Source organism: Molothrus ater, chromosome 1 (assembly GCF_012460135.2).
Source record: "Molothrus ater isolate BHLD 08-10-18 breed brown headed cowbird chromosome 1, BPBGC_Mater_1.1, whole genome shotgun sequence".
NCBI classification, from domain to species: Eukaryota; Metazoa; Chordata; class Aves; order Passeriformes; family Icteridae; genus Molothrus; species Molothrus ater.
The window spans coordinates 104,434,289-104,459,710 of NC_050478.2; the positions used below are offsets into that span (position 1 = coordinate 104,434,289).

The following is a 25,422-nucleotide window of genomic DNA, read 5'->3' on the forward strand; positions in this document are numbered from 1 at the left end:
TACACAGTTAAATCACATTAACCTGGGAAAGGCTTTCAATTACAAATGTGAGAATCTTAAGGGTATTTACCTTCCTGTTTCGAATGAATCCAGTATATATTGCTTCTTTGTTTTTCTCCTTCTTTTCAAAATCCTCTTTAGAAAGGACAAGTTCATGAACATCCTGAGATGCTGCAGGTTTGCTTATCATCTGATTTTATTAAAGAAACAGCATTTAAAATCAAAATAAGACTTAAAATTAACATCATAACATACTTTAATGCTGTGATTAAAAATTAGGAAGTAACAATCTGATTGTGTGCCAACGTTCTAAAATAAAATTAAAGTCAGACATTGACTTACTCTGGCAGACTGTCCCACGAAGAACACTGCTTGCTTGCCTCCAACTCCAAAATATGAGATATCACTATTTAAACTACGAGGCACTGGCAAAGGGCGCACGTATCCTGAGTGATCACTGAGAATAAAAGTGTCTTTAATAAAATTTTTCAAGACAAAAGTAATTAAAAAACCCAAAGATACTTTTGATCTAAAGCTTCTACTAAATTCTTCCTCCTGGCATTTTGTTAAAAAATCCTTCACTTTATACCTTTTAAAACTGCAAGCTTAAAACATATGTGCCTGAAATTCTTGATGTACTCTTTTTAAAAGGATAATGACAGAGTAAGTATTTTCCTAAGTCATCTTATAAAACATTTCTGCCCCTTCTCGCAAACCAAATCTTACTAAATAAAAATGGCTTAAAAAGCAAGCCTGATCTTTCTGACAGCATCCTTTCATAAAATACTTTTAAGTCAAAGTGGTAAATAATGCCAACCAACTATTAAATGCAGACTTGGAGAGATAACATATGCTATCAGTAGTGAAATTCCATGTCTTCTAAGTCACCTTGAACAGCCTTATCTAGTTTAGGAAAACATTTATCTTTAAATCACAACAGTCCCAAATGAAAATAAGGTGCAGATGGTATCCTACTATAATTTAGACCTCTGTTTCCATTAAGTGGTAGTAATCCACAGTTTAAATCGGCATTTTAGGAATACTAAATTTACTAAAGTTGCTTACAGCAATTTCAAAAAGCATTGAATTTCTCTACAAATGACCCAGAATCACTTTTTATGCACATATCTCCAGATGCTTAAAAACACTGACTTTCCATTTGGAGATGTTTTCAATTCCCCCAGCTATATTATCACTTCCCACAACCATATTACTTTTTACACTACCTGCTCATATGACAAAGTAGTTATGACTGAGACTGTAATTATCATCTTCACATTTACGATCCTAGGCTTAAGGTATTTAAAATGTGACCAAAGCTCAAAAACTGTACATAACTGATTTTGTGGGATTTTATACACTAGGATTAAGCCTGGCTGTGCAGGTAGAACATCTCTTAAGAACAGACTCAAAACCGTAAAATTAATTCATATAAATAACAAAACCCACCACAGAACCTCCACTTTCTTCTTTAAATGCAAAACATTTATTTTGTGTAGCCTGCATCAAAAAATAAGACATCTCCAGGTATAATTTATAATACATTATACAGAATTAAAATTTAAATAAAAAAAAAGAAAATTTGAACTAAAACCATCTGTTTTGCAGTAGCTTAACAGATATTGAATGTATCATTTAATGCACCACTGAAAGGCTTTCAGGTAAGAGATGAACATGGTACAAAAACCCCTTGCAGGACGTAGCATGCCCCAAACTGTATGCAGGCAAGCAAAAGACAGTTTAGAAAAGGTCTCAAGAACAAAAAAATATTCAGAGTATTCAGTGTGTCACAACAATAGAAGAGCAGTTTTGTGTTATAAAGCTTCTCTATTGCCTACTTAGAAAAAGTATGGGTCTATTTACGTAATCATAAAATGACAGGGTTTAGCTGAGTGTTGGTATACAGGTATGCCTTAAAAGCATATTTTATGGATCTTTGCAGAGCTTGATAATTGTTGTAGAAATATTTAGAACTTGCTAACCTTTCAAAGTCACCTTGTCTTGTAAACTTTGACAATCTATATACAGCCCAGTTGTTAAGCTGTTTAGAAGTCATTCCACTTCCATTATCAATCACAGCAACAGCTGGTTTTCCTTGGGAATCATCAAACAGCTGTTTGGGAAAAGACAAACAAACAGCACAAATCAACAAGGAGCAACAGGAAAAAAAAGGATAATGCAAGCTACATCTGAAAACATTGAAGTATTTTTATCTTACCAATTTTATCTGTATACTCCGAATGCCAGTATTTTGAGAGGTAGCTGATAGAGAATTGTCAATCAATTCAGCAAGGGCAAATGCTAAAGAAATTGACGAAAAAACCCTATTAGTGCTCAGAAAACAGACACGCACTTATAGTAGTTTCTTTCAACAATTAGGAAAACACATTACCTAAACACAGACAAGACCTAAGCCCAGTCAGAACAATCAAAATCACATAACATCTTGTTTAAAAAAACAAAACAGCTTTTCTACATGTACTTTATGATTTGTTTCATCACTAAGTCTCTCATATCTCTTAATGGCAATATCACAATTATTAGAAAGAACAATGATAAACCATCTCCTTAACAAAAGACAGATTTGTCCCTTTCACGATTAGAAATTAATTTTTATGATTCATATGTGAGTCAAAAGTACATAAAAATGGACTTTGAATTGTTAAAATATTGAGGGAAGAATGAATTAACTGAAGAAAACTGAATTGAAATTTTGTGAAACACTTAAAACTACAATGTTAATTTTTTATAGAAAACAAAGAAAATTGTAGAAATGGTTGAAGGATTTGGCTGTAAATACAGCCAAATTTCTGTCAGGTCCATGGCAATACACTGCAGAAATAGTCAGGCAAACTATTTGCACAAATTTGTCATTTCTAACCATTAATGCTTGGAGCACTTACCTAATTAAAGTAAAACTACCTAAGTTTACTGGAAAATTGCATTTAATCTGAAAAAAATACATCAAATTCAGATTAACTCAATCTGACTGATCAGCTTTAGTGAACAGACATTTCCAGTCAGTCTCTTTAAAAAGGAAACCTTATTTCCTACAACTTGCAGAGTTCTTCAGAATGCTACAGTGCAATTTACACTGGCCACATACTTCAGACATGTAAAAGAAAACCCTTGAGTATCAGTGTAACACAGCAACACTGAAGCACGTGGCATTTTCCCTCAAGCTGTTATCGAAGTACAAAAACTGTTCTGCACTTTTTTGCAACTTTCTTCATTGCAGAGTAGTTGAGCATCAGTTATGTGATCCATATTTACTATTCCATAGCAAAGAACAATGGTCCTTCATCAACACTCAGAATTGGTTAGGTACTGGTTTAGTACTTCAGCCTTCCCCATGTCAGCTGCCCCTAGACCTCCTCACTTCACATTTCATTTATTTAGGGTGCAACTTTTTTTGTCATCCTTTTCTAATGTATCAGTAAAACCCTTATTAACCTTCCTCTCATCCCTTGCCAAATTTGCTCCGGCTGTGCCTTAGCGTTCCTGATCTCATCTGTATATTCCCAGGCAATATCCCTGCATTATTCTCTAGCTTGCTTGCTAGCTATTATTGCTATATTATTCTCTAGCTTGCTATTATTCTATAGCTTGCTTCCACCAGCTGTGCAATTCTCTCCTGTGCTTCAGTTTGACCAGGAGGTCTTTACTCAGCCATGCTATTCTCCTGCCTTCTACACCCGATTTCTTCCACATAGAAATCAATAGTTATTGTGCTCTGAAAAGTCATTTAAGCAACTGCAAGCACTCTTCAACTCCTTTATCCCCAAGGGTGTTTCCGGGTGTCCCATGAACCACACCCTTTAACATCCTTTAACAACTGAAAGGTCTTTTCCTAAGGTTTAGAGTCCTTACAATACTTTACACTTGCCTATATAATCAAATTCCACCAGGATGTGGTTGCTACAGACCATGCCCAGCTTGGCCTTTCCAGTCAGTTTCTCTGTATTGGAAAGCCACAGGTCCACTACTGGCTGCTGGCAGGAATAAAGCACAGATCTCCACAGAACGCTTGCTCTGAGTGGCCTTACACAGCAATTCCTGTGCACAGGGATGGGTGTACCACTGACTCAACAGTACCACCAAACCCGAACCAAAATAGTGCTTTTGCTGGGGCACAGAACAAATGATGTGCACAAAGAGGAAAGGGGAAAGATTGGTCCTTAAAAATAACAGCTGCTATTTATAAACATTTTTTATATTGCTTTAAAACAACAGGAATGGTATGATGCTTGATTCTTGATATTTTTTGGATTTTTTTCCTGTGCAATTTTGAACCTGCTGTACCTTTGAACTACATAGTACTTAGAAGGTAATCACAGCCACAGACAGAATTTTCAGAGAAGCCATGAACAGAAAGTAATTTATTCAATAAAACAATACAAAATGCTGGTCACATATTTCATGCACCACTTAGATAAAAACTGATTAAAGCAGCATCTTTTTAAAGAAATACTTGCTCTTGTTGGTAAGTTAAGCCCTGTAGCACCCCAGATGGGAGGGCACAAAACGTTCTATAGTAGCTCACACAAAAACCGTTCATGAAATTCAAACACAAAGTCTACAGTTTAGTACAGGAGACAAAAAAACTGATAACACAAATGCTGACCTGTCTGAATGACATGCACAAGATTATTCAGGCTAAAGTTATTTTACTTCTAAAATACTCAAACTTCTTGAACAAGTATTTGAGAAGATATCTCTATAAATCTGGATCCTTAGGTGGCTACTTTTAATAATTTTTAGAAGAAAAATTTATATAAAGAACACATTAATTTTTGTTTTGCAGTTAGGACTATTTTTTAGCAGCTATAATTTTAAGTTGAACTGCTCATAACCACATTATATTCATATAAACATCATTTACACAAGATTACTTTTGCAGGTACTTACGCAAAGGATTTTGGCCCTCGCTGGCATAGTACTCGTACATGCCACTTTTGACGAGTGTGTCATAGTGGGGCAGAAAGTCAATTCGCTCCTTGGTTGCCAAAAGCAACATTTGATCAACTGACTGCAGCAGATATAAAGTAACTCCATCGTGAACAAGCTCGCCTGCAGTGAAGATGAAATGCAAAGTACATTGAAGAGCACTGCATCAGGCAACTTCTGCTCTCAAAACAAGTACGGGCTTAGCCGCAGGTAATCTGTGTATTGTCCTAGGCGTTGCCTGTTCAGCATTTAACAACAACTACATTTAAATTAATATCCTTTCACATTTCCAAGCTTTAGAATGCAAGTTTTCTCAGGTGATAGCTATGTACATATAATTTTTTTCTATCATTTACAGACTTTGTGAAAGAAAATACTTAGTATAACTGTCATCATATGAACTCATCAAAATCATGCTTTTGAAAATAATTTTTAAACAATTTTTGGCAAACTATTACAAGATTTGTACTTTCAGTTAATTACTGTATATCATAGAGCACAAACAGTTATCATGTTACCTTTATGGCCAATATAAGAAATAACAGTAATTATTTTGTCATCTAAGATACTTACTGAAGTTATCTTCAGAGATTTCCTTCCTATTTGTTGTGGTGATAACAAAGCTTTCATCAGAAGGTATGCCAAATGCCTATAAAATTGAAGGTTATTTAGTTATGATAACTAAGTAGTCCAAAAACTATTCAGATACATAAAAAAAAAAAGGCACAGTCTATTTACTTTGTCACAAGCTACTGGTGAGTAATCACATAATCTCTTAGAACACGGTTGAACTTAGGATCACTTATTTTCTCAATTTAGCCAAATCTGTTCATACTAGGGTGGTTTGCTCTTTTACCTGCATAAAAGAAAAATATGCTCTAGTGAGCAACAGGAATTTTAAGGAGGAAGAACTGTCCTACAGATAACCCCCTTGAGGGCAGAGGAACAAGACTGTGAAACTACAATAACAATAGTTATGATCTAGAGGGTGTCCCATATTTGACTGCACTCCTAAGACATCAAACCAACCTAATATTTCTTAACGTTGGATATTAAAGTCTTTGTTCTTCAATTATATCATACATCTGAAAAAAAAATAAAGATTTCTTTCAGAAAAATTCTTTACTGTTAAAATACTGAAGTTTATTTTTCTGAACATAAACAATCTTTGCCACTTTGATGCCTTCTTCTGAATGTGTTTACTGTAGCTTTAGACTTTTTATCTTGCTTTCTACATGCATTCAAATGCTTCTACTTTTGCTTTCATTTTTACACCCTGATGATCAACACTAATCTCTTTCCCAAAATAATAAAATAAATATCTGTACCTTCTCCTGCCTTTCCAGTCTTTGAAACTCAAATAAAAGTCAACCCTGGTCTCATCAAACTCCATCAACCCAGTCAGTCTTGCAGTGAAAACTCAGATAAGTACTTTATGCATTTCTACCCAGATTCTTCCCTGAAGGAAGCTCTAGCATTCTCTGTAGCAGCTTGCCCTCATCATTTCCCACATCTCTCTTTCCATCCCTATTACTCAGACTCATGAAAATATTTTTAAACACTACTTATGGTTTCATTAAGAGCCTACTTTCCATATTTCAGTTACTTTCTCCCTGTGACCACATTAAAGTTACAGTTATTATCCATCAGCAAAATTAGAAAAAATGGTGAACTTCTCATAGTATTTGGTGCAAGTGAAACTAATGCAGATGACAGAGACTGATATTCAGACTTAAGAACCCGAAGTAATATTTTTAACTCTTCTGAATTCAGATCACTTCAATTTTACCTCTCACATTACACAAAATTCCACATAGCAAATCTGTACAGGAAAAACTATAAAACTGCTGAGAGCAAGAAAAGTAAGCATTAAAATATATGGATTTTTAAAAGCTAACACCCTACAGTGCATTTGAGGTCAGTGGTTAATAGAGAGTAACTGTAGAGTTTTACATTTGAAAGCACAGACAAGCATCTTTCCCTCCAGCTATAGCTACAGCTTCCTTGTTTTCTCACTCTCCCAAAGGCTCTTCTCCTCTCACACCATTATGAAGAGTGCAGTATTTACTTTAAGGCAGCAAAAAGTTAGGATCAGCTAGTGCATGTACAAGGCACCAGCCTGCTATGGAAGCAGGGGCAGCCTCATCCTTCTGGTCCTCCCCCCCATTCCATGGGAGAGCCTCAATTAAACCAACCCAAACAGCCTGGCAGGCTATGCTTTAATTTCCTGCACGAACCCAGCATTTCAGCATCCACTGGCAGCAGGTCCTTTCCACTTCACCAACTACTAGGTAGGTACACAGACCAAGTTTGGCAGTCTGGACTGCAGATTACTGTTTTTTCTTGTCCATGCCACGGTTTGACTGGCCATATCCTTTGTAAACTTTGGGAATTACTCAGTTTGAATGCTTCACTTCTATATAAGACTTACTTGTTTTACTTCCCCCTCCCTCTCTCCTACATTCTTGGTTATCCTAGTCCCTGTCTCTTCCCACTATGCCAGGTAGCAGTGAAGCAGCTGGACAGCTGTGCCAGTATGTGGATCTGATTTCCAGAACGAGAAGCTGCTGGTCATTCCTGAATTAAAGTGAACCTACTGGGCAATTTACTTGTACAGTTGGCAATTTCCATTCAGTTCTAACAGACAATGTTTGGTCAAATGTTTAATTTCTCAGTAAGATTTGTGCATGTAAGAGATATCATGTTATCTTCTGTTGGTAAGAAATTCCGGTTTCACTGCCATGTCTTTTTCAGCCTAGCATGGTGCCCTTTTCCAAGTAAGTACTGAAGATGTACACAACTCAATTTGATAAGATTCAGACCCAGAAACACATTCATACAATAAATCTGTGAGTTATTCTATGATAATCCAGACACACAACCATGATGAAGCTTTCACTGTCACCAAAATCTGCAAGAGTACAATCACTATGCTCAGAAACACCTCTGCACATTCACAGTGAAAGCATGTTTGGAGGTTACTGTGTTCAAACAACTAAGTGAAAGCTTTTATCTTTTTGTATACAAAAGAAGAGACGTTGGGAAAAAAAAAAAGACACAAACTTCAAATAAATCCACAACCTAGAAAAGGCAGACATGTGAAAAGGCAAGGATCCCTAAACTGTTGGTTACATATTATCACTTCATGCAAACGCAAGAGTTAAAATAGTACAAAGATGAACTGTTATGTGCATAGAGAAGAGAAAAATTACACCAAAAGCCTAAGAAGTATAGATTATGTCAACAAACCAAAATTTTAATATTCTGGGAAAACAACCATAGCTGTTGAATGAAAATCAAATTAGTTGCTAAACCACACTTGGAAGCATGCTGAGCGTACGCTGCCAGGCTTTGATGTCAGAGAGCTGTAGGGGTGACCAGTGTGAGAAGAGGCAATCAATTGCCCTGAGACAGCCATAGCCAGTTCCAGATAGCTCTCAAATCCATGGAAATAACTCACTCTTCCCCCAAATTTCCACCAGAAGGGCACATGGTGCTTCTGCTCTAACTTATCAGGGAAGACATAGAAGAGACAAAAGAGAAGCAACAGAGGAGATGCATCAGGAGACACTGCCCAGGACAGACCCATTGAAAGGATGTTCTCCACACCAGGGCAGGGAGGGTCCCAAAGCTGCTGAGGGCCATGGAGGACCCACATCAGGGCACAGAATTTCCTCTCTCTGTCCTCCTACTCCCATGGAGCTGAGACCTATGGCAATTCATCATAACAGGAAAACAAACAGTATGAGCAGCAGAATAAAGCCCCGAACATGCCCTGATGTCTCACACCACCTGTTGCCTAACCAAAGGAATTGGGATTGACCATGAGATGTGCATTGGGAGAACAAGGACAAATTAAACTAGGAATGAAAAGAATGGTGTATGACAGAAGATGAGTTTGGAAGAGGGGAAGGAAATGCATCACTTCTCTAAGTGATTAATTTCCCCCACAATCAATCATCACAAGTTTGTATTAACAGGCAATAAGTCAAATTAAGAAAAACAAAACCCCTGAGTTTACCCTGCTTTGCACACAGCAGGATATCAATCCTTAAACCCATGGAATGACACAGATGCAAAAAAAGCTGCCTGTACAAACAAGAAAAATGCCCTCCTTGTAACTGGAGGATCAGTCTGGAGCACCACCTATGTTTAATGATAAATAAAGTTAATAGCTCTCAACCTGCTGGTAGATGTTTATGACATGAGATTAATACAATGCTAAAGGAGTTTGAGACAATGTCACATGCCCAAGAAGCTTTCAGCAGAGCACTTTACAGGTATGACACATGAAAGCGTGAATGAACTGTGGTATCTTTAACCTTTAAGTCTGAATCAAGAAGCAAGGTTCAGTTTATGTACCAGCTTCAGTCACAGGTTTTCTTCATAAACCAAAAAAAACCCGACAAACCTCAAAACAAAAACACAACCCCTCAAACCATAGATAACTCCTCAGCAGCTTACACTTTAAACAGGCCTCTGTTTCTTTTCTCTTTCACATACGAGCACAAAAGCTCAAAAGTTTTACTGCTACTTGATCTACACACACACAGCAAGTCTTACCTGCCTACTGAGCCAACTAAAACACTCAACAGGAAGTCAACTTAGATTTTGCCTCTGGATTTACTATCTGCCTTGGAAAAGGTGCTCAAAGAACAAATATTTAATTTAGTGTGTGCACCACCACTGCTAGCAGTCACATGAATAGGCTTGAGGCGGTAAGTGAAGGAGAAATAACATGCTGTAAGGACAGAGTCATTGGCCCACTTCCTCTGCTCCTCCTGGTGTTGACTTTTAAAACTGAAGGAATAGAACACTCTCCAACATGACAAAGGTAGAACAGTGAAGCCAAGACTACAATATCTTCAGAAAAGATGTTTAACCCCTTGGAATCCAAACCTTTCCAACACAAACAGTTGTTCCCTACAATATGCAACTTCTGTACCCTTAAAATTCTGCATCCTCTGACCGTAACCAATCCAAGCAGACAGCACATGAGAATAATGAGAATAAATGGCTGCAGGCCTTAGTGATGCAGCCAAAGGATAACAGAGACATAACATCCATGGAGTCACCTTCCACATCCAAGAAGTATTTTTTCTGACTACTACAACTGTACTGCCAATGCAAACCTCTAAAGGGGAACCTGAACTGTATTAGTTAAACATAAAGAAATTTGATAATGTCATTTTCAATGCTCTCCTTCATAGTTATACACTTAGTGACCCAACATGGCAAAAGGCAAAATAGCTTTTAAAGTATTTCAAATTGATCCAGCAGCTGCTTTACAAAAACTTGTCCAGGAATCTGAAAATATGAAGCTAAGAGCCACATCCCAACACTGAGAAGGCTGTAGCCTTCTCTAATTTTGCACCGATTAACTGAATATCCCATGCTATTTACCAAATTATCATCTGAAAGACATGCATTTATCGGTTAATCAGCCCACTTAATGAAGATTTATCAGTCCAAATGGAGAGAAATCTCTTACATCAACAAATGGATGAAATGATAGTACTCATTTAAGGGAAACTATTTCATTCTCAAATCCCAGATTTTCAAGCCAAGAACTGTCTTTTGTATCATCTCTCTCAATTATTCATACAGCTATATAATATTAAGGTAATTAATAGAAGTAGCAGATATGAAAACTAAAATATAAAAAGATTAAGTGGAGACCTTGCTGGAAGTATATAAGAACAACTGTATGTGCCTCCTAAGAATGCTAATCAAATAAACTTTTCCAATCCACTGTTAGGACAGTTCTCAACACAATGACAACTTGCTGAGGATGTCTTAGTGAGGACCTGGGACTAAGCACTCATGGTAGCAGGGCAGGATGATAACAGTCATCTCTAATCATAATCTCAATAAGCTTCCCTAATGTCACAACACAAACTTATATATAATATATTTGGACACCAACAAAGAGGAATCCAAAAATCTCTAGAAAAGCAGGTAAAATTAAAAATAAAGGTAGAAATTATTTCTAAGCATTTCTTAGAGCTAAAATCAAAAATTATATATTACAGAAATTATTATTATATATTACAGAAATACACAGGAGCCCATGTCTTCTGGTCAAATGGTTTTTAGAGACTATCTGCAGACAAAAACTAGTAATGAACACTAACACTCTAAAAATATTTTCCAACCATCCTTTATTGACAGCACCATCTCCATCTAAAGAACAAATTACAGAGGATAACATTTGCAGAACTTCAAGGTCCTTGTCCTCAGTCATACTTAAAAGCTTCACTACTTTCAGAAGTTCAGTTGATACACTTCTAAATATTTACGAAAAGTAATCAATAAAAGGTGTTAAGAAGTTAAGAACTAAGAGTTTAACAGAAACACTTAGAACATTGCTATGTATCACAAGATTCAGTAATAGAATAGGTTTTTGAGGTGCCTTAAAGTTTTATCAAAATTTTGATGGAAAAAGAGAAAAAAAGAGGCAAATGGTTTGACACAACATCTCTACAGAAGTCACAAGTGTATTTGTCCAGAATGATGCACTAACTCAGACATCTTTACAAGATATGCAACTTTTAGCAAGCAGAAAGAAGCTTGGGACCCCAGAATTTCTACAAAGAGCATGTTACTACACTTAGTCTGAGTCTAGACAGTAACTTCCACAAGACCTTCACAAACTACCATGTCTAAAATCACAATCACAAATACTCAGTGCAGCTATCAGCCAAAATTTGAACATTAACTTCATGCCAGCTTCTCCTACCAAAATACTTTGTATGGCACCACTTCTTAAATGAACAAGAATTCAGAAACCACTCTTCAAAACCAAAAATATTTAGTCACATCTAACAACTGCACCTGGATAACTAATCCTAAAGACTGCAGGTACTCTTCATGTGACTGTGTTGCCAACACTTGAATTTGACCAGGAACCTACAAGCCACTCAGCTTTCCAAATCAACTGATACACATAAGGCTGTACCTAAGTGCACAAAGGTAGGCAAACTGCATCCTTCTTCCCATCAAAACATCAGTAACAATTTGAGTGAATTCTGCAATACAGTGTGATAGTGCTGAAAAAAAATTTACAGCATTGCTGCATCTTACAGTATTTCCAGCAGTGTCTTTAAAAATCAAGGAGAAACTTGCTTTGCATATGCATAGCATGTTTAAAATAAATCTATTCTTAGTTTCTGGTTACACAGAATTGCTAAAATTGCTAAACAAACATAGGGCTTATAATACAAAAATACAATTATTGCAAGATGGACTGATTTTATCATTAATGGAAGTATCTCTATTAAGCATTTATCAGAATGATGTTTTGGTGATACAAACTTGCAGAAGTTCCTAATATTTTTTCTTTGATTGCAAATAATTTGATTATACTTCATTTATTATGCACTGTAAGCAAATATTCACCAAAATTTTCACTTATTTCTTGTCTTGATTTGATATTACACTTATGCTTATTTTCCACACACCATCTTAATGAATATCCTTTTCTGATTCTTGGCTCATTGAGACATTGGAATTTATTTGGGTGGATTGGCAAAATCTATTTAAATATCTATTTAAATAGTAAGTAGGTTAGGATACAACAGGAAGCTCAACAAAAGACTAAAAGCAAAAAATATTGTTTTATTGTGATTGTTGATATTTACAGATAATTACTTTTTATACAGATTACAGATCTATGCTTTCTTTTTTTTTACACAAGGAGATCACAACAATGAGAAGCTTCAGAAGAACTAAGGAAGCATTTACCAATGACTTTGGATCCTATACAAGTAGTAACCCTAATCTTAGTACCATTAACTGTCTTCAGACTGGTAGTTCACCTCAAAGCCTCTTAAAAATCCCTTCACACATGGCAAAACTTCTGTGCAGTTTCCAGCCCAGACACCTTTCTGCTATCAAAGGAGCATAACCTCTCTAAGTGACTGAAGGATTTCTGCCATCCCAGCAACAAACTGAAGGGTTCCAGTTCCACTGTGCACCGGGATAAGGTGAGCAAGGAATCTCAGATTAGCTGCCAACAGTTTAGCTACATTTTGCTTACTGCTACTAAGTATTTTTGAATTATACTCTAAACATCAGGACAAGCAGTAGGGTACAGACCTAACAGAAGACAACAATAAGGAGCACAAGAAACAGTACTGCCAAGAAGAAGCAACACACAGCATTTAATGCCCTTATTCACCTTAAAACTTCATGATTCTGTAGACTGAAATTATATGACTGCTCCACATGGGCACAAACTGAATACTCAAGCTAGTATTATTCTTAATTAAGAGCTTTCTACTTTAGGATTGATCACTACAAGGATGAAGAACGAAGACCATATAAGCTCCACCCTCTTATAAGATTTTTTCCCTAAATCTTCCCTCCTGCAACACTGAGAATGAAAGGCTAATTTATCAGTATATAAAGCCACTTCCAACTACACAGACATGTATTAAAACTACTTATGGGATAGTAAAAAACCAAAAATTTGCTTAAAACCCCCTCCCAACATTTCAAAAATTAATTAAGAATATTTTAGTTATTATAGAGGAATATTTTATATGACAACAGACACAACATGCATAAGCTCCTAAATCAGCCTCTGAAGTGGCTGAATCAATTCTGCTCCACAAACAGGAAAATACCTTCTCTCTGCATTATGAAAAAAAATCCCTAAGTCTCAGAAGTAGCAGCCTAAGACCATGCCTTCAGGTACTTAAGTTTCTCAATTCAGGATCATCGCATACCACAATCAGGTTTAATTTCATAATTTTTTTGTAGGATTTGACTCCTATACATACACATCTACCCAGAAGAATTTTCTTGTGCCATAGGAAAACGTTCACAACATAAATAGTTCCAACAGCTTAATATTTCTGGCATCCTTGTCAGCCATGGCCATGTGGGAGCACCTTTGCTGCTACACTCACATCATTCAGTCGTACAACAAATTTCCAATCAAAGTCCATTGAAAGCTGAGCCTGTACTGAGGCTGAGCCACCAGACAGGAGACCCGTGGAAACAACACTGCTACATACTTGGTATCTGCCCAATCAAGCAGTCTGACAGTGCCTAACAGCTTTAATTGTCTAAAAGTGACTACAACATTCCACTTCACCTTAGTTTGAACTAACTCAAAATCCACTTAACAAAAGAATTGTTCTTCCTGAGCTTTCATCACTTCCCTGCTGTTTTCAGCACCACGAACCTAGGAAAGTCTGTCCCAAGCCGGTGAACCCATTCATCACTTTCTCCTAAAAGTAATTAGTTGCAACTTTCGAGATGCCAGAAATGGAGAACTTTGGAGTACAACCAAGTTTACAAAGCTCTTGGAGCACTGAGATGCCAAAATGTTCTTTCAGAAGTCCTAGAACTTGTATATTGTTGGTGTGGGAGACATGAGATAGCAAACATCCCAACCCTCTGCCTGTCCAGTTTTCACTGTACCAACATTTAGAGGTCATGCCAATCCACCTGCCTCAGCATTTTTTCAGAGTCAGATGCCCCACATATTAGATGATGACAGTTCCAAAGTGCAAAGAGTCATTACACTGAAAGTAGCAGTGACAGAGGCATCTCTGACCACACTCACCGATGGTAAATGTTATAGGGAAAAATTAAGTTATGTTAAATTAGGGTATAGTTCAATTATATTGTATTAATTATGTTATATTAATTGTATTATGTTAAGGGGGGGGCTGATTAGAATGTTCTAGGAGAAGGGTCCAGGGTTTGGTGGAACATTGGTCTGGTGGGGCAAGGAGACGTCAAAGAGGATTGGAATCATTCGAAGCCCTGCAGAAATGCTCGGTCCAGAATGAAAGGCGTTAAAGACCAAAGAGAAGCCTGGAAATGGACCAATCACCGCGCAGATCCAAAATGGACCAATCCTGGACTCAAAGGGGGCTATAAATGGGGGGAGCTGGGTTGGGTCAGGGTTCTTCTTTTTGGATACTTGTTTTGTGGGGAGAACCCAGTGCACTTGGGGTTAGCGCACTGTTCTGGTTTTGGCTTGCTGTGTGGGTGCCTGGGCTTATCCTGGGTACTCCATTCCTTGCAGCTATTTTAATAAACGAGAACCTCTTTCTCCAGAGAAAGTTTGGCCTTGTTCATATTCATAACAGTAAACACATTATTGGAGAAGGTCTTTCTCTAAGAGAATAATCAGCTGAGGTTCTTGCTGCATAAGTTTGTAAGAGCACAGACTCTGTTATCCTCAACACGCAAAACAGCCACCAGGACTGGTGACAAGGCTTGTAATACTAAACATAGTAAAAAAACTATACTTGAAAATTTTACTTTCACAGGCAGCACATTCAAACACAGCAAGGTCTGCTTTGCAGCATCAGGCTTCTCAAACGCTCAGCTGCCCATGCGAGAAGTCTGCCTAACAGCATTAAGGTACCAACTTCAAAACATCAATACGTTTCTCTGGTAAAAAAAATCCCCAAAGATGTTTGTACCCGAGATCTGTCACAGCTGGTGATGATGGCTTAGTACTGCAAATATGCCAAAAGCTCTGTGAACTGAACACCATGTCGACGTACGGAAACATTAAGTCACTGGAGTGTGGAGTATATGTAAAAAAACCCAGAAAAGACAGACTCCATTCTAGAACAAATTGTAAATTAGTGTTAAACTCAGCCTGTCGATAAAGTACAAAATTAAGAGAAAGAGGTGTGGGTTCATCAGGTACATATTTGCCTCAACTACTGAAAATACTTAGTATTCTTGAGCTCATCTGCTAGGTGCAGTTGTATCTATTAAGACAATTCTAGAAGAAAATTATCTAACACTCATAAATTACTCACAGGAGATACAAACCCTTGGAAGGTCATGAACCCACCCTACTGTCTAGCTTCTCAGAATGTTACACTGTAGTGTATTCATGTCTTTATCGGGCACTGATCAGACAAAGCAATATGCTAACACTCCACAACCCCTTTATTTATGAGTACAGAATCAAAAAGGCTGGAAAAGACTTCCCAGTCTTCCAAGACTTCACACCCTCTAAACCATATCATATCACAAAGTGCCACCTCTACTCCTTTTTTGGACACTTCTAGGGAAGATGACTCTGCCATGGCTATGCCATTTTGGACACAGAACTCTGCAATCACAAGTGACAGCTATCCCTGCTGACACTGGCAACTCAAAGCTTCCATCACAGTAGGAAGCCATTACATGAAACACTGTCCAGACACAGAACAATTTATACATTACTTATTTAGTTATTTTTTTCTCAATAAATATTTTGCCTGTATCTTATATATAATTATTATCACATATAATTATATTAATTATATATTTCATAATGATATAGTTATATTACATATAAAAGTAATACTTCGTAGTACTTACATTGTTCATAAATAATCGATACATTTTTATAATACTTAGAAATAATTCTATTTATTAAAATGTAAAACAGGTATTTATTATATCCCATCAATATGTAAAAAATAGAATTTACATGCTTCAAAACGAAGTGCAAATTATACTGGATAAAGAAATTAAAATTAAATTTTTTATCAGACTAAATTAGTACAGAAATTCAGAGCTGATTTTCCTGCGCATTTCACATGGTAAAACACGCAGGCAGCTAAGAGGTTTATGGCATTTACCACTCGCTCAGAAAACGAAACCATGACAGAAACGGGCGATGCCTACTGGCAGCGCCAGCAAACTGCTGGAACAGCCCGTACGCGGAAAACAATCTCCACCTTCCCGAGCTGTGAAGACAGAGTAAGTTTCGTTTCGCGTTACGACAGAGAAAAAGAACCGAAAGGACACGCGACAGGCAAAGGCGCCGCCAGACACGGTATTTAAATGGCAGCCACCGCTGGAGACGGGAAACGGCGCTCATCGCCAACACTTCGGACAGCAGAAACAGAGCCACAGAACCACCTGGGTTGGAAGCGGCCTGTGAGACCCCCGAGCCGGCGCTGCGACCGAGCACCAACCACCGCGTCAGCTACAAACGCCCTCCGGAGCGCGGCACCGCGCCCGCCGCCGCCGCTCCCCGAGCGGGGGCGCTCGGGGGCCGCTCGCTGCCTTCCCGCCCGCCGGCAGGGGCTGCTCCCGCCGCCGCCCCGCACCGGCCTCTCGGGCTGCGGGAGAAAGGCGACGGCGACGGGGCCGCCGCGGGCTCTCCGCCATGGCCGCCCATCTATCCCGGCAACAAAGCTGGCGGGCAGGCGGCGGGCGCGGCGGCCCCCGAGCAGGCTGTGACACCCCCGCCTCGCCCCGGCCGCCCCCCAGCCCCAGCGCCTCAGGGACGGACGCTCACTAGTGAAACAACGCCACCGCCGCGCCCGACGCGCCCGCCCTGCCGCGTACCTGGCAGACGGCGCTGCGGAAAGCGCGGTAGTTGTCCTTGCCGTAGCTGAGCACTTTCTCGTCGGGGTCCGCCTGCTCACGGCGCCGGTCGAAGAGGAACACGGTGCGGTCCCCGTTGCCGCGAGGGGTCAGCAGCGCCGGCCTGCGAGATGCGCGGCCGCCTCCCGCCGCTGCTGCCATGTTGGGGAGCTGAGGAGACTGAAACCGTCCTGCAGCGATGGCGGCAGCGACGCCTGCTGCTGCCGGGCCCGCCAGCGCCCCCGCCCGGCAAAATACGTCCCGGCAGGGGAAGGAGGAGGCGGAGCCGGCCCGGAAGCTGGGGAAGCAGGCGCCGTGGAAGCCCGGAAGGAGAGGGTGGGAGTGAGGGAAGGAGGGGGACGGCGATAACTGCGCTGGCCATACGGAGTAGTGCCAGGGGGCGCGGGGCAGGCGGGTGGGAAGGGCCTGGAAACAAATGCGCCACTTTGGCGGTGTGATCTCGGAATGAGTTAGCGCCCTCCGCCTCGTGCCACTTCCGCCGCCGGGTAGAGCAGGATCGGGATCGTCATCGTCGCCGTAGAAAGCGCAGGCGGGGTGGGCCATGGCAGCGCATGCTGCGCCCGTGTTCGCGGCCCGCCGGCCGTTGCGAGCGGTGGCGCGGGAGCCGCCGCGCGAGGGGACCGGCGGGCGCGCTCCTGACACCGGCGGGCGCGCTCCTGTCACCGGACAACGGCCAGGGAGGGACCAGAGGTGTGAAGTCCCGCTTCGTCTGCCGTAAAACAAAGCGGCCAGTCTGGATCCCAACAGTGTTGTTTTACACAATCACAGAATCTCAGAACGGTCAAGTTGGAAGGGACCAGAGTGGGTCACCTGGTCAAATCTGTGCTCAAACAGGGTCATCCCAGAGCAAAGAATTGTGCCCAGATAGTTCCTGAGTGTCTCCAGTGGGGGAGACTCCACAACCTCTCTGCACAATCTGTTCCAGTGTACAGTCACCGGCACAGTAAGGTTCTTCCTCGTGTTCAGGTAGAACCTCCTGTGCCTCAGTTCCTGCCAGTTGCCTCTTGTCCTACTGCTTGGGACCACAGAGGAGAGCCTGGCTCCATCCTCTTGCACCCCCCTTTAGATACACAATGCACACGTTGGTGGGGTCATCTCTCACTTGTCTCCTCCTGAGGCTGAACAGGCCCAGATCTGTCCTCATAAGAGAGGTGCTCCAGTCCCTCAATCGTCTTTGTTGCCCTCCACTATATCCACTGCAGGAGCTCCATATCATGTACTGAGGTGCCCAGAACTGGACACAGAACGCCAGTTGTGGCCCCATTGGGGTTTGTGGAGTAGGATCACCTTCCCTGACCTGGTAGTGATGCTCTCTTCCTAACGTACCCCAGGATCCCCTTCTTGGCCACAAGGGCACTGCTGGCTCATGGACAGTTTGTTGTCCACCAGGACCACCAGGTCCTTCTTTGCAGAGCTGCTTTCCAGCAGGTCGACCCCCAGTTTGTGCTGGTGCAGGGGGTTATTCTTCCCGTGCTAGAACCTGTGTTGTACCTTGGTTGAGCTTCAGAAGGTTCTTTGTCCATTTCTCCACCCTGTTGAGGTCCTTCTGAGGATGGCACAGCCCTCTGGGATAGGCATCCGCCGCTTCTCCCAGCTTTGTGTCACCAGTTAACTTGCTGAGGAGGCCTCTGTCTCTTCATCCAAGTCATTGATGCACAAATTAAACAGTACTGGACCCAGTATTGAGTTTTGGGGGACAACACTAATGACAGGCCTCCAAATATGCCTCCCCTGTGCCACTGATCATGACCTTCTGGGATCTGCCAGTCACCCAGTTCTCAATCTACCCCACTGTCCACTCATCCAACTCTCACAAAAGCATAGCTGCTTCTGTTCCAAGGAGTCTTGGTTTTGAGGAAAGGATTGTGATGGCATGTAGGGGAGGTTTGTAAATCAATAGAGGTGACAAATGAGTAACAAAAAAAATCTTGCCTTTTGAACGCTTCCAAGGTCTTCCATCTTCCTGATGTCCAACCTCAACCTCTCCTGGCACAGCTTGAGGCTATATCCTCTTGTCCTGCCACTTGTGTTTTGGGAGAAGAGACTGACCACCACATGGCTACAGCCTCCTTTCAGGTGGTTGTAGAGATAAGGCCTCCCTGAGCCTCCTTTTCTCCAGGCTAAACAACCCCAGCATCCTCAGCTTTTTCTCATAAGACTTGTGTGTCAGATCCTTCACAGGTTCCATTGCCTTTCTCTGGACATGCTCCAGCCCCTCAATGTCCTTTGTCTAGTGAGGGGCCGAAACAGAACAGAGGATTTGAGGTGTGGCCTCCCCAGTGCCCAGTACAAGGGAATGATCCCCTCCTTGGTCCTGCCGGCCACACTGTTGCTGACACAGCCCAGGATGCCATTGGCCTTCTTGGCCACTTGGGCACACCCTGGCTCACGTTCAGCTGCTGCCAACCAGCACCCCCAGGTCCCTTTCCTCTGGGCAGCTTCCCAATGACTCTTCCCCAAGCCTCTAGCCCTGCCTGGGGTTGCTGTGACCCAAGGGCAGGATCCAGCACTTGGCCTTGTTGAACCTCAGACCATTGATCCGAGCCCATCGATCCAGCCTGTTCAGATCTCTCTGCAGAGTCTTCTTCCCCTCCAGCAGATCAACAGTTCTGCACATCTTGGTGCAAAGTGACTGAGGGTTTGCTTGATCACCTGGGTTGTCGAAGATACTGAACAGGACAGGCCCCAGCACTGAGCCCTGCAGAGCACCACTTGTGACTGGCCATCATCTGGACGTAACTCCACCATTCTCTGGGCTCAGTTAGACTACAAGAAAGCAAATTGCATAGTGGAACTGAGCAGTGTGGAGTTCTGTGAGAATGAAGAACATTTGCCCTGACTGATTAAGAGAGGAAGAGTCTCTTGAGAGTTTTTATGTAGGCTGTGACTCTGAGCTCCTCTAAATGATGACTTGATAAAATTTGGAAGAGTGTGTCAAACCTTGTTACTTTATGAGTACATCAAACAAAATTTAGTTTTACAGTGTACTTGAGACAGTACTTCCATTTTGGAATGCTAAGTGCTTTGGAAAAAAAAAACTTGATGAACTATTTAATCTAGTTTCAAAATTAATATTGCAAGGAGGAAGGGATGTTTCTGCCTGAAATGCAGGCACTTAATTTACATGAAAATAAGTTGCTATTAGCCTATCTCCAAGCTGGTTTAAAGAGTGCCTGCAGTTGCAAAGTTTTCATTTTGCAGTATGAAGTTTTTTGTTCTTGAACAACTGAATAATCATTTTAATCCATGTGAAAAAGAATTTCTTATCTTGAAAAAGGAATTAATATTCATGTACCATATTTTAAGATCAGATATCATGTTGTTTTTCAAAATTAATAGTAACAATAGAGTAACCAATAATTTGTTCATCTTGGAATTTGATATTTCAGATGATACTCGGGAAAGTGGGTTTTTTTGTGTATGTGTGCAAGGATGTATTTATTGTTATATCCTGAGTGTATTTAATTTTTTTTTTTTTTGTTGAAGGAATAAATTAAATTCCTGATTTCTTTTTTTTTTTTACTGAGGGCAAATATTAACTAAGTTCCAGGACTGGACATTTTTAGATAGTAAATATTTTGTATACACATAATGAAAAATGCTGTGTTTTCACTAGAAGAAAGTGCACAGCCTCTCTAGTAGCTTGTTGCAGTCTATTGAGTGATACTGGATGCTACTGCCTACATTTGCCTTGTAGGTGCAATGCTGCCAATTCCAAATGATACAATAAAAATGCTGTTCCTCCTTAAGCTAACAAAGGTTTTACATGTAAGAAGACATGGCATCTTGGATTTAGAATTCTATGGACCTTTGACCTGGCCTGTTAGAAAAAATACCTTAGTGAGAACCCCTGAGGTGTGAAATAAAAGAAGATCATTATTTGAGTCACTGAGGTGTGAAACAATAGCATCACTATTCAGAAAACCAAGCCATCTGAGAGACAGAAACTAAATCATAGAATTAAACAATGAATTATCATCATAAATTGAAAACTAAGATAGATATAGAGAAGTGAGTTACTGAAGTGAGTTACCTATCTGGTAATTAATTTTTTTTTTATTTGCTTCTCAGTAGCTTGACAAAAATTAGTGAGCAAATAAAGTGATAAAATTTGTGAAACACAATCCACTTAGTCAAGTTGAGAGGACTGTAAACACAGTCCATGGTTCTGAAATACCTGACTGATGTGATAAAAGATTAAATTAAATTTAAAAAATTGAAGGCAAGTGAGAGAGAGATGGTGAAGAAGGGGGAGGTACAACAAACCATTAGTACAATCTCCTTTGGTCCAAATTAAGTCCGTCAGCTGGGCTTTGTGAGTAAAACTCATGTAAATTTTCACTGCTCATTGTGTACTTCATTAAGAAAAATACGAAGTGACATGCTCATTAAAATCCAGTAGAAATAAAGGCTGTGATGACTACAGATAGGCTATAAATAGTTGTGGAAAGCATGCCTAAGAGGACTGGGATTATCAAACTAAGAAAGTATTATGGTTAAAAGTATAAAAATAGGACAGATAATCAGGAACTTCTAGTATATCTCACAAAGAAAGAAGGAACATGGAGTTATATTAGGAAACATGCAGAGCTGACAGGAAGATCTACTCTTCATAAAACATTGGATTGAGCTATGAAATATGTAATGAGAATGCATAATTTAGTGAGGTTTAAAACAATTTTTTCTTCCTATGAATACAAAAGAGATAAAGGACTAGAAAAATAAAGAATGAAATTATTCCCGGTAGACATACAAATCATATACTTTCACCTTAGAATAAATATCCAAATATTACTGAGTAGGAAGAGTTTAAGTTGGAAAACAAGTTATTCCATATCTGATCATTGTACTGTTTTGCACTATTTTCCAAAGACGTATTTGGAAGGAAGACACCACACTAGATGGATACTTGTAGGATTTAGCATGTCAGCTCTCCTAGGATTGTCATGTAACTATTTGAGGGAAACCATGGCAATAGCAGGGAACTTCACTGAAAAGCTCAGCAAGAAGCTGTTCTCAGCAAGAAGCTCTTGTCATTCACCTCTGACAAGGGCAAATGAATGCAGCCAAATATTCAGTGGTCGTGAAATAAGTTCGATGGCAATCCACTGCACCTTGTGAGTTCCAGAGTCAACTTTCTCATGGGAAATTATTGAGGATATAGCAACCATAAAAACTTTCTTCCTCTGTAGACAAAGAAACATGAATGATTCTTGAACAAATACATGAGGACACGTATCTGGCAAATGCACAATGGGAGAAAACAGTTTTTAATTTGAAAGGCTGTTGCAGTATAAGATTTATGTCTTCAAGCATTGCTGTTCTAATAAAACAGATGCTATGATTGCCATGATTTTTAAGATCATGTCTGAAGAAATCCCTCCAATCACACTCTTAAAAAACTGGGATCAAATACATCATTCTGTCCTGTAAAATGTGTAAGAAATAGGAAAACTTGATAAATACATTTTCACAGAGAAGATCCTGCCTCGTATGTAAGACCCTATGCTTTTCCATTCAATTTGCTATTGCTGTTCTGTAGTCTTAGCTGAGTGTCTTCCAGGTGTCCTATAGCTGAGCATCACTAGCATTTCCTTTTTTTTTTTTGGAAGGGTGTTTCCTCCTTTTTCTCTTCCTATCACCTTGTTACCTTGCTTTTAACACTCTTATTTACACTCTTCTTTTTACCCTTTTCCTTTCCCTGGCTGCTTTCTCCTGAATGTTCAAGGAGTGATTTTATCGCAAGCTCCGGTAGCAGTGGCACCATGGACTCCAAGAAAGCCCAGGCAACCCCAGTTGACTGCTTAGTTATTTGTGACATGTCTCTGCATGGCATTGCCTCATACTCCGGATTTTGGGATAGTCACACAGTAACCATTGCCCTGTCTTTGTCACTATGGGCGTGTTTTGCCATGCTGAAATTCTTCAAGCATGTATCATACAGTTTTTGTTGTAGCACTGTGGTAGGTTGATGCTGGCCAGATGCCAGGCACCCACCAAAGCCGGTTTCTCACTCCCCTCTGCAACTGGGCAGGGGAGAGAAAACGCAATGAATTCATGGGCTGGGATAAGGCCAGGGAGAGATCACTCACCAAATACAGCCACAGGCAAAACACACTCCAATTGGGGATATTAATTAAATTTATTAGTAACCAAATCCAAGCAGGTAAGAAGTAAAATGAGAAGTAAAATAAACCTTAAAACACCTTACTCCCACACTTCTCTCCTTCCCAGCTCTACCTCCCTCCCTCAGGGGCACAAGGAGACAGGGAATGGGGGTTACAGTCAGTTCATCCACACATTATTCCTGATGCTGATCAGTCCTTCCCCTGCTCCAGTGTGGGGTCCCTTCCACAGGAAACAGTTCTCTTCAAACTGCTGGAATGTAGGTGACCTTTTCACAGTGTGCAGTCCTTCAGGCACAGCCTACTGCAGTGTAGGCCCCCCACAGGGTCATTAGTCATACCACAAAACCTGCTCCAGTGTGGGCTCCTCTCTGCACAGGTCCCTGACAGGAGCCTATTCCAACATGGGCTTCCCTTGGGTTCACAGCCTTGTCTTGGGCATCCACCTGTTCTGGTGTTGGTCTCTTCCCTGGGCTGCAGGTGGATCTTGGCATCCCCATGGACCTTCATGGGCTGCAGGATGACAGCCTGCTTCAGCATGGTTCTCACCATGGGCTGCAGAGGAATCTCAGACCTGGAGCACCTCCTTCCCCTCCTTTTCCACTGACCTTGGTGTTAACAGGGTGTTCCTTTCCCATATTCCCACTCTGCTCTTCTCTGGCTACAATTTCTGCTGTACAATAACCTTTACTTTTTTCTTTTTAAATATGTTATCACAGAGGTGTTGCCAGCATTTCTGATTGGCCCAGCCTTGGCCAGCAGCACGTCCACCTTGGAGTGGAGCTGCCTTGGACATTGGCTCTGCTGGAGGAATCCTCCAGGAGCTTCTCACAGAAGCCACCCCTGTAGCCCCCCTGCTACCAAAACCTGGCCATGCAAACCCCAATACAAGCACACACAAAAGACAGATGGTATTTAAGGAGCTTCTAGGCCAAGTATTTGTGTTCTCAAAATCCATAATAAAAAACCTGAGGAGTAGCTTCTGTAGAGTCAAACCATCCAGCAATTGCTGGAAGAGATCCTCATTAATGCTGAATTGTCATTCCTTGATTTCTTGTTTATACCTTTACAATTCTATATCTTTCAAGTGAGTGGTTTTCTCTTAAAATACCTAAACTTGCCTGAACCATGCAACCCTTTCTTGTCTTGTGTGATTCAACTCTGCAGCTTTCCTTATGACTTTGTTATGAGTGATGGCCTAAGCCTTGGGAGGGGGGAAGAAGATGGTAAGTCACTACCCAGCAGTAGTCAAGCAGACCCCATTATTTGGTGTCCACTCTACATTTCAAATGTAATGTAATTTCCATTGCTAATCAAGACCTTCCAGATAATTAGAACTAGTAACTCCAGATGCTCTTTTCCAGGCAGAATAGCGAATGCCTTTCAGCTGGGCATACCAGTTGTCATGCATGACTGTGCTAGTGTTCAGTGTTCTCCAAACCACATGACTTCTAACAATACAAAGGCATGCACTATTCTGAATCCTTGTAGGAAAAGTGAAGTAAAATTACACACATCTCGCTTGTTTCAAAATACTTATACACATTCCATCACCTTTCTTTCTGCTTTGGAGTCTTGCCAGAACAATAAATGTTGCTTTAGAGGTGAAATTAGAGTAACAGACGTTCTTTTAAATCTTTGCCTTGTGCAAAGGGTTCTTGAGACTAAAATGCTTATCAGGTCACTGCCAATTAAAATTGTGGTCACTGCCAATTAAAACTGTGGTCTCATGCATGAGGTGCTAGAGGAAACACCCTTCCAACAAAATACAGACCACATATCACAAAGGTTCCTTGTTATCATGAAGCTGTTGATAAGAGCTTCTGTAATGGAGGGACAGTGCAGCCAACCATCCTGTAGACAAGCAAATGATCCTGTCTACCTCAGGCAAATACTGGGACTGGTAGACCTTTATGAGCCAGGGTTCACAAAAGGTCCACTGTCCAGTGGGCAGTAGTGGGCAACAGACTTGACATCTGTCATGTCTAGA

At 40.6% G+C, this 25,422-nt stretch overlaps 1 protein-coding gene across 1 annotated transcript in view; it reads right to left on the bottom strand.

The window, feature by feature from the left end:
• The window catches only part of SMCHD1 (structural maintenance of chromosomes flexible hinge domain containing 1), a 68,270-nt gene extending 50,807 nt beyond the window's left edge, over nt 1-17,463 (bottom strand). The window contains exons 1-7 of the mRNA XM_036406690.1: nt 17,269-17,463; nt 5,521-5,596; nt 4,909-5,070; nt 2,219-2,301; nt 1,983-2,113; nt 343-457; nt 71-190 (exon numbers count right to left, since the gene is read on the bottom strand). Coding sequence (XP_036262583.1) covers nt 71-190; nt 343-457; nt 1,983-2,113; nt 2,219-2,301; nt 4,909-5,070; nt 5,521-5,596; nt 17,269-17,448 — 867 coding nt within the window. The 5' untranslated portion in view covers nt 17,449-17,463. The remainder of the gene's footprint in view (nt 1-70; nt 191-342; nt 458-1,982; nt 2,114-2,218; nt 2,302-4,908; nt 5,071-5,520; nt 5,597-17,268) is intronic.
• Nucleotides 17,464-25,422: the final 7,959 nt, after the last annotated feature.